The sequence below is a fragment of the Petaurus breviceps genome, unplaced genomic scaffold, assembly GCF_028583685.1.
Source record: "Petaurus breviceps papuanus isolate PSGF00001 unplaced genomic scaffold, PetGlider_PUasm1.0 227, whole genome shotgun sequence".
NCBI lineage: Eukaryota > Metazoa > Chordata > Mammalia > Diprotodontia > Petauridae > Petaurus > Petaurus breviceps.
Window position 1 is genome coordinate 9216609 of NW_027185896.1, and position 9451 is coordinate 9226059.

Consider the following 9451-nt stretch of genomic DNA (forward strand, 5'->3'; position numbering starts at 1 on the left):
CCCCACTGATGACCCTTCTGGGCTGTCCCTTTCCTATCCCTAGGGTACACATCCCCCGCTGATGACCCTTCCCGGCTGTCCCTGTCCTATCCCTAGGGTACACGTCCCCTGCTCACTTCTGCCCCCCACCTCGGCACCAGTGTCTCACTGCTATGGCACAATTCCTGATTCATTAACCCTAACCTTGTTATATCGTATTTCAGTACTGTGCCCTAGACCAGCCAATACCCACCCTCAGGGATACCCAGGACTGCCCCTGAACCCGAGACAAGGCCAATAAAAGTGGATGGGGGAAAACGATCGCTCCCATAATGATTTTCCAGGGAAGAGAAGTACATAACCACAGACCCAGTCACACACAGTGTCAGAGTTGGGAGAGATCCTGAAACAAAGAACATAGAATGTAAAAAAAAAAAAAAAAGCATTATTTGGGTATAGATTATTCAGAGTCAGAAGACAGCTTAGAAGAGGAGAGAGGCATCTGGCCTATCTCCCTCATTTTACAGATGAGGAAACTGAGGCCTAGGGAGGGGAAGTGACTTACCCAAAGCCAGAGCAACGGCAAAGACAGGACCGAAGAATCCAGATCTCCCCATTCCCAGTCAAATGGCCTTTCCATTGCACCATGGAAACCTCACCTCATTCCCTGGCCACCACTAGACCCTGCCCTGTCCTGCCCTGCCCATACACAATGGTTTGCCATCCCTCCTAGATTTCTACCAATGACTCCTGGTTTCCTGGGAGAGAGAATAGTAATGAGATGATCCACCTGGAGCTGCCTTCTCTTTCCCATTCCTGGAGAACATGTCCCCCCTTCTGACTTCCAGCTAGCAAGCAGACCTGTAGTATTGCTACTGCAACCAACTCAGGTCCAGGTCTACCCCAGAAAGAGAGTGCTGGATGATAAAATCAAACGCCTGCTACCTTCCTGCCTAAGCAGTGCCCCACCGGTGCTTGCTGCCCCTCACACCCCTGGCCTTCTGAGGCCTGGCTTTCCCTTGACATGCAGGGTCACATGTGGGCAGATCTCTAATTTTCACTGAAATTAGGTTAGAGTTTTCAAAAATAATTTTGCTAGGAACTCAAGGGGAGGAAAAAAAATCAAGGGAATTAAAATTCCCTGTCAGGACGCTCACTAGCTGTGCAACTCTCGGAAACTTTCTTTCCTTCTGTAGACCTCAGTTTTCTCATCTGTTAAAAAACAACAAGCGGCAGGGGGCCGCTGGACTAGGTCTCTTTCCACATCAAAGGGAAGGGAGATAATAACACATGTTTATTAAGCATCTTCTATGTACCAGGTGCTGTGCTAAGGAAATATCTCATTTCATCTAAATCTATGATACTGTAATTAATAATAATAGCTCACTTTTTATATAGTGGTTACTATGTACCACTGTGCTAAGAACTTTAGAAATATCTCCTTTGATCCTCTCCAACAATCCCAAAAGGTGGGTACTATTATTACTCCCATTTTACGGATGAGGAAACTGAGGCAGACAGAGGTTAGGTGACTTGCCCAGCATCACAGCAATAATGAGTGTCTGAGGTCACATTTGAATTCTGATCTTCCAGACTCCAGGTCAGGGGCTCATGGCCCTCCAGGTTTCATCTCCTTCCTCCTTCCCCAATCAACAAATCCAAATTCTCCAAACAAGCAAACTAGAGAGAGGGGAACCTGAACCAGCCTTGGAGGTAGAGGCCTAGCACATGGCCCCCAAACTTCCCTTTCTTAAAAGCTGGCTGCTTCAGCTCAGTCAGTTTCTGAAGGGAGGAAGCCTTACGGGCTTTGGCTCGACTCTCCTGGGGTCCTGCCTATGTATTCCTGTTCAGCACCTCGGAGTCACTTACTCATGTGTTTGCCTTGTACCAAATTAGACTGTAAGCCCCTTGAGAGCAAAGGCTGTGTTATTTCATCTTTCTCTCCCAGGCAATGGCCACAGGGCCTTATATAATCTATGTTTAATACATGGTTACAGAAGGGAACACACTGAGAACCCAGTGGAAGGTGCCTTCTCTTTTGCAAAGAGCACTGGCCTTGAGATCAGAAGTCCTGGACTCAAATCCTTGTGGCTAATATGGAGGATACTTACCTAGGACTAGAGTATGGGTAGATTATAAGCACCTTGAAGGCAGGGAATAGTATCCCCAACACTTGGTAGAATGCCTAGCACATGCGAGGTGCTTAATAAATATTTGCTGAATTAAAGCATTTCTTATTAAGCACTGAGACGGAAAGTGAGGCATAGTGGCAAATACCCTAGACTCAGGGCAGACCTGAGTGCTGATCCCAGAGACATCATTTACTAGCTGGGTGACCACAGACCTTAGACTCAGTTTCTCATCTGTAAAATGGGGCTAATAATCCTTGCACCAAGCTACCTCACAGGGTTGCTGTAGGGAAAGCACTTTGAAAACTTTAAAAGCATTGGAGGAATGACAGTTCTTATCAATGTGCCTGAAAAAAAAGTGCACCCACAGGAGCATTCATCAGAGAGGGTGCTCTGGGCTCCAAAGGCAGACAGTTGGCTAGAAAGTGGCTGGCACTGCCAGGAAGAGAGGAAAAGAAAGGGACAAGAGCCACAGAAATGGATAAAGAAGAAAGCTGAGGGGAAGCCTTCCCAGGACAGAGGATACGTTGAGCTCTATGCTCAGCTCTTTTTCCTTCCTCTGGGCTTCCCCTCCTTCCCTGCCCCCACCAAGGCCAAGTTCTACCAGAAGCTGAACAAGGAAGGTCTTCTCTGTCTGGTCCAGCTGCTTCCTCACCGACCCCCCCCCCCCCAAGTCAGTCAGGGGGAAACTCCGAGTAAGATTCTCAGTACCAGCCCTCCAACAATAAAATCTTTCAGCAGGGTAAGGGCACTTCAGCCTTTGGGGAGCCAACATAGGCATACAGGCAGATCCCTTCCATCAAAGCCACCTTAAAAACCAACTCTACAAATGACACTCTGGAGACATCAAAATCCAGATCAGGTTTCTGCCAGACCGGAGGTCACATCCAAACCTGAGGGCCAAGCAACTTACAAAGAGACTGGCTGCCAAGAAGACGGACCCGTGCTGCCCCACACTCTGCTATCACATTCTCGGGCTGCTGGTTTCCTCCTGCCAACCAGGAAGCTGTTACTCTCTCAGAAACTTTGAGAACCCAAGAACCATAAAAGCGTTCCTCTCTACCCTGGACACAGGACAGCATGTTAGGATGAGAGTAAAGCAGTACTGAAAGAGGGGTGGGAGGTAGAGCTGGGCTCTGCAAGCCCTTCTCCTTTATTCAGTTGCCATCTTGAAAAAGTCTGCTCACCCCAAAGTCTCCCTGGTCAGTCATTCTTTCTGGGAGCCACAGGAGATGCCACGATCCTTAAACCCACAAGTCCAATGAATGGTTTTGCTGGAGGTGAGCATAAGGCTGTAATTACCTAAAACTGATGCATGTGCCCAGAAATTACCACCTCTAATAGCACCTCTAATTAGTCATCATCCAGAAAAGAGGATGGGTGCTGCCAGCTTGCAGCTCTCCCATCTTCCCCTGTGAAAAACAGTCTCATTTTACAACCATCTGAAGGGGAGCCCAAAGCCATATCTGGCTTCAAACTAGGGGAATAAGATATCTCAAGACTTCAGCACTATTTACACTTGAACAGCTGCTATTAAAAAAAATAGGAAGAAGGAAAAAAAAATCCAGTTTATTCTTGCTTAAAAAATCTCAAGAGGGGGCAGATCAGAAAGCAGCCCAGAGCAGCATTGTGGGCTCAGAATCCCCAAGTTAGGCTTTGAACCCCTCCTCTTCCTCCTCCTAACCCAAGGCCCTGCTGTCCCTACCCTCTCTTCTTCTCAAAAAGGAAGGCTAGGCAAGGGCCATGCCATTTGGGGGTATATGGGAAAATGGGGTCTCAAAGGAGAATGAAGTCATTATGAAGAAAACGGCACTCTATGCCAGGGAAAGCTTCAAGCTAAAACAAGGACAATATTCCACCTGCCACTTTAAAGCTTGAGGTAAGCCCATCACAAGGAGAAGGCCAGAGTGAATGTGGAGAAAGGCTTACACAGCTTGGGACCAGCCCACACAGAGCTTTCACCCACCTCTCAGAAGCACAACCAGGCACAGGAAGCAGCTTCTAACTGTTCAGAGAGCTGTGCTGTGCCCTGCCCTGCCCTGCCCTGCCCTCCCGTAAACAGCTGGCCTCAGCCTTCCCCAGATCACACACACAGTACTGGGTACATCCATTTCCTCCCCTCTCCACGTCAGAACATTTCATCAGTGATAAGAAACACCAGAAACACTACACAAACCCGTTTCTCCGTTAGCCCAGGAGATACAAGGTGGAGAATACCTCCTCCACCGCCACCCCATCTCGATTCTGCCCCACACAGGATCCTCAATTGCTTTCCTAATGCCCACGGCCTAGGCCTCCCTGGGTTGGGGCTATTTCCTTTCCACAGTTCCCAAGAGTCAGATGCCAGTCTCCCAGGATCACAAATTCGTTCATCCCCACCAGGGGTTTGTTTTCCCGGCCCTTCAGGCAAACCCCAGAGGAGTGGCCTAGGCTCGGCCCAGCGGCTTTGTTTTTCTCCCTCCGGGCTTTTTTTTGGGGGGGGGTGAGGATGGGGGTGGGGAGAGGTACCAGCCAGCAGAACACCAGCAGACTTCTTAACTCCTGGATAAAGAATGGTCTTCCCCCTCGGCTCCAGAACCCCCCCCCCCCCGCCCCCCGGGGGGCCCCATTTACAGGATCCACCCCACCCCCACCCGCCCTGGGCATTCGCTAGGACTAACAGCCGCCCGGGGCCCCGCCGGGCTCTCTCTCCAGCCACCCCGCCTGTCCCGCGTACAGTGAAAAGGGGAAGTCGAAGCTGCCTCCAATTCCCGGACAGCAACATGTCCGTCCCTCCCCACCCCCTTCCCCTTCCCCCAGCGCCACCATTTTCCCCAGGGGCTGGAAGAAGATTTAAAAAAAAAAGTAGAAATCCCCTTTTCCAAGGATCCAAACAAACTCCCCCGCCCCCCGGACAAGGCACTTGGGGGCTGTCGGGGGTACGAGAGCGCACCCCGGGGCGCCAGGAGGAGGTCCGGCCCCCCCATCCCCCAGCTCAGAGGGAGGGGCAGGAGGGAGGGGGGACACTTCGAAACTCCAAAGCTCAAAGTAAGCGGAACGAGGCCCGGGAGGCGGAGGCAGCCCCAGCCCCCCTCGGCCCCGCAGCTTCCCCCCTCCCCACCACCAAGAGGAACTTCTCTATTTCCCCCCAACACACACACCGCCCTCCTCCCCTGTCCAGGGCGTTTCCGTAACTGGGGGGGGGGGTCGGAAAAAGCCTTTGATTCTCCCAGCTTTCCCTCCACACCCCCAGGGCTTGGGAAATCCACCCACACCTCGCGCCCAGGAGGCAGCCACCCGACTCTACATCTCTGCCCCAGGGGTGGGGTGGGGTTGGGTGAGGAGATAGCGGAAAGACCCGGCCGAACCGGGGACCGCAGGCGGAACACTAGCTGGAGACACTAGGGGGTATGGGGGGCAGGCTAGATGCGAGTGGTATTTGGGGGGGCAGTGTGACGTGGAAAGCCTGGTGGAGGGGGATAAGCGAAACCTGACGATGGGCAAAGGGCAGGTGGGTGGCGTCCCCTAAGGGGGCAAAAGGAAAGCCAGAGGGAGTCTGGAGAAGAAAGAAGGGGCTGGTAGGATTCCAAGAAGCCCAGGCTAATGAGGTGGGAGTACAGTTTAAGAAGACCTCTCCCCCAAAAGGCGAGCAGGGATTCCAAGGGGCCAAAAAAGTGTGAAGATATACGGATCAGTCTGGGGAACCTTGAGCAGGGTAACAGAAGGCTTGGGGGTAGCGGACTGGGGATAAAGAGGTTTTGGAAGAATAACGAGGAGGCCAAGGATTTGGTAAAAACTGGAGTATAAAAATGGAATTTGGAGAGGGGACAGTAATTGGGGAACAGTAGGAGAGAATGGGGATGTGGTGGAAGTAGAAATGGAGAGAGTGGGTTTGTGATTACAGAGCATTCGTTTTGGAGGGCCTCATAAGGCTTGGGAGTATTAGGGTTTAGGGGTGTAAATAGGGAAACAAGGATTTGGAGCCAGAAATGAGTTTGAGTGTGGATGAGGATGCCAGGGGCTTGCCCATAGAGATGGGGGTTCGACGTGCTTTGGGGTGAAGATGGTGGGATACTGGAGGTTTGGGGTCTAGACGGGGGAGGGATTTGGCTGGAGCTGGACGCCAGGGTCTGGGGAACTTGGATTGAGAGTATTGGTAGATGCAGCACAGGTATGAGGGCAGGGTTTTGGGGGGAGGTAATAGGGGTGGAGGTTTTGAGGGATCAGAGTACGGGGTCACCATTGGCTTGGGAACCCAAAGTCTGAGGGGCTCCAAGAAGGGAGGCAGGGGCTGACAAGGTGGGCTTGGGGACGCCACGGGGTGGCAGAGCAGACCTCCGACAATCAATAAACACTGATTGGCGTCTACTACGTGCCAGGCAGCGGGCTCAGCAGTGCCTGCCTGCCCTCGAGGAGCGTGGAGGGTGTGGGGCGCGCGGCTGGGGGGACCCGGAGGGTCGTGGGGGAGGCAGAGTGGGGGGGCGTCGGGGGCGGGCCCAGGACCCATCCGGGGATCAGGCCCGCAGCCTCACCGAGGAGCAGCAGCTTCACCTCCCGCGCCGCCTTCTCGCCGTCCTCCCGCAGGTTTTTGTCGATCATCTTCGAGCGCTCGGCCGCCGCCTTGTCCTCGGCGCTCACGGTGCACCCCATCCCGCCGGCCCGGCCCAGCCTGGCCCCGGCCCGGCCCCGTACCGTCCCGTCCCGCCTCCGCGCGCTCAGCCCGAACCCCGCAGACCGCGCTCGTGTGGGGAGCTCCCAGCAACTGCGGGCGGCGCCGGCTCCTCCGCAGCGGCCGCGACGGCGGGGCGGGGTGGGGCGGGCCCGGAGCAGCCTCGGAGGCGGGGATTGGCCCGGGGGCGGACCCAGAGCGCAGGACGAGAGGAGGAGATTGGATTGAGGAATGAGTGAGGTAAAGGAGAGGCGGGTAAGGAACGGAAGGGGCGATCGCAGGTGACGATTGGGTTGAGGGCGGGCCGGGACGAAATCAGAGACGGGGATTGGGAGGGAGGCGGGACCAGAGGCGGGGAATAGTCAGGGTGGGTCCGTGGGCGGAGCTAGAACGGGTGGGGCGGCAGCACCAGGCCGGGGATTGGGGCAGATTTAATCCTTAGCTGTGAAATGGGAGTGGGGAGTCCCCACTCCCTGAGCCTAGGGCTGGGGGCGTGGTTTAATATAATAATAATGACTAGCGTTTACCTGTCACTTTAGGAGAACAAAACTTTTTATCCTCTTCCCATTTGACACTCCCACCCACCCTAAGAACTTGGCAGAGCTGGTTGGTCTTATAAGAAGGAAACTGAGTCTCAGTACGGGGTTCCACGTACCCAATTTTTTCCTGATTCCAAAGTATTCTTTAATGGACAAGTGTACTTTCAGATCACGGTTTTCTGCAGAGGGTTTCTGTCCCTTCCCCAAAACACCTCCAAAAGGGGGGGGGGGGCTCATAAACACTCCCCCCCTTCACGGGAGCATTTAGAAAATAGCCTGACAAATCCATTTGCACTGAAGAGTGGGTATCTGGCCAGATCGCCTGGAGTGCTAGGAGGCAAGGTTTCGAGAAGGAAGAAGGAAGGGGTGACTTCTTGGGTTCCCTGGGGTCATCCCCAGTGGTAAAGAGCCAAGACACCTGGCTTCCCCTGGCAGGGTGACCTCGGGCAGAGATGCCCTCTGTTTAGGATAAAGCCCCTCCCGGATCGGGGGTTGTAAACTCCTCGAGGCTGGGGACCCTGTCCAGGCCTTGTCCAATAACCTCAGCTTCCTCAACTGTAAAATGGAAATAGTAATATCACCCACCTCCCAGGGTTGTGGAAAGGCTTCAATGTAAAGTGATTTGTGGACCTTAAAGTGATATATTTATACATAAATATGAATGTATTTGTATATAAATACTGATATGTTTATATATAAAGTGAAATATAAATATGGATATATTTATATATAGTTACATATATGGGTATATTTATGCATAAAATTATACATGTATGTGGGTATATATTGTATATGTATGTATGTATTGTGTATGTATGTATGTATATATACACGAGTTCTTATTATGCCTGCCTGGGAGAACTCTAAGGAGGAACAGAGATTTAGCCCTCAGTTAACTATGGAGTTCACAATGGTATCTGATGAGGAAGGTCCCAAACAAAGAACCAAGAACACGAGGCCAGGGATGATTTAAATTTTTTTTTTTTAGTATTATACTGATTTTGTATAAAACCCTAACTCCAGGATGGGAGTACAAGGATGAAAAAAATGCCCTCAGTAGGGTTTACACATTACTAGGAGTTCCACAATACTCTAGGAAAATTGGGGGAAAAAGAACAGTTTTCAGCTCAGAGGCTTTCTGGTGGAGGGCACCTGAGTTGGGCCTTGAGGAGCAAGAAGGGCTTCTGTGGGCTTAGATGGAAGCGTTAAGGGCCATGGGAGTCTTAGGATTCTTAGAACTCAAATACTAAAGAGAGTAGTGGTCATGGAAGGCTTCCTATGAGGCTCAAGGTGATTGAAGCCTCAAAGGATTTGTGTAGACTGGGAGGAAGGGGAGAGGGGATAGCATTTAGAGATGTGGTACACATGGAAGGTGTCCAATAGCTTTTTATACTTCAAATACTCAAGTGAATTTGTGACCTCATTGATGTGAAAATTTCCTGCAATGATGCAGATTGCAGCCCATCCATGCTTTCCTATACCTGGGTGACACTTGTACCCAGTTCAAAAGTTCAGCACAGGGGAACCACCACTCCCAGTGATCCAAGGACCTTTCTAGAGTTCTCAAAGTACAAAATTATGGATGAGGCACAGAGACTGCTGGTCAGTTTTCCCTCATAGCCTGACTGTACCATTTTGGTCACATTTTCTGCTGTTTCTCTTTTTGTCAGTGAATAAGTATTCATTAAGTTAGAAGGAGAATTAAGCCTGGCTGGCCTAGACCCATCTCCAAAATAGAGACCCTGGTAGGGGAAGGAAATAAGCATTTATTAAATGTCTATTATATGTCATATATTATATATGTATTATATGTGCTGAGCACTTTACAAAGAATATCTCTGATCCTCATAACAACTCTGGGAGGCAGGTGTTATTCGTATTCCCACTTTACAGATGAGGAAACTGAGTCAGACAAGGGTTAAGTGATTTGCCTGGGGTTAATGTCTGAAGGCAGCTTTGGACTCCCTGACTTCAGGTCTGGAGTTCCGTCCACTATACCACCCAAACTGCAGGAATGGGAGAAGGGTGCCAGCAGGGGGGAGGGATATTCCAGGATGGGAAGGCCCTACAGGCCAGTGTTAGCTAGATTACAGAGTACATGGAAGGGAGTAAAGCATAAGAAAACTGGAAGGGTAGGAAGGGGCCAGGTTGTAAAG

The 9451-nt window shown here is 51.4% G+C and overlaps 1 protein-coding gene across 2 annotated transcripts in view; it reads right to left on the reverse strand.

The window, feature by feature from the left end:
- The window catches only part of GNAI2 (G protein subunit alpha i2), a 95291-nt gene extending 88431 nt beyond the window's left edge, over positions 1-6860 (reverse strand). Inside the window, exon 1 of one of the 2 annotated variants that reach the window (XM_069095673.1) lies at positions 6620-6860. In XM_069095673.1, the coding sequence (XP_068951774.1) occupies positions 6620-6737 (118 nt within the window). In that variant the 5' untranslated portion in view covers positions 6738-6860. The remainder of the gene's footprint in view (positions 1-6619) is intronic. The other variant, XM_069095674.1, reaches the window with a different exon arrangement.
- Positions 6861-9451: the final 2591 nt, after the last annotated feature.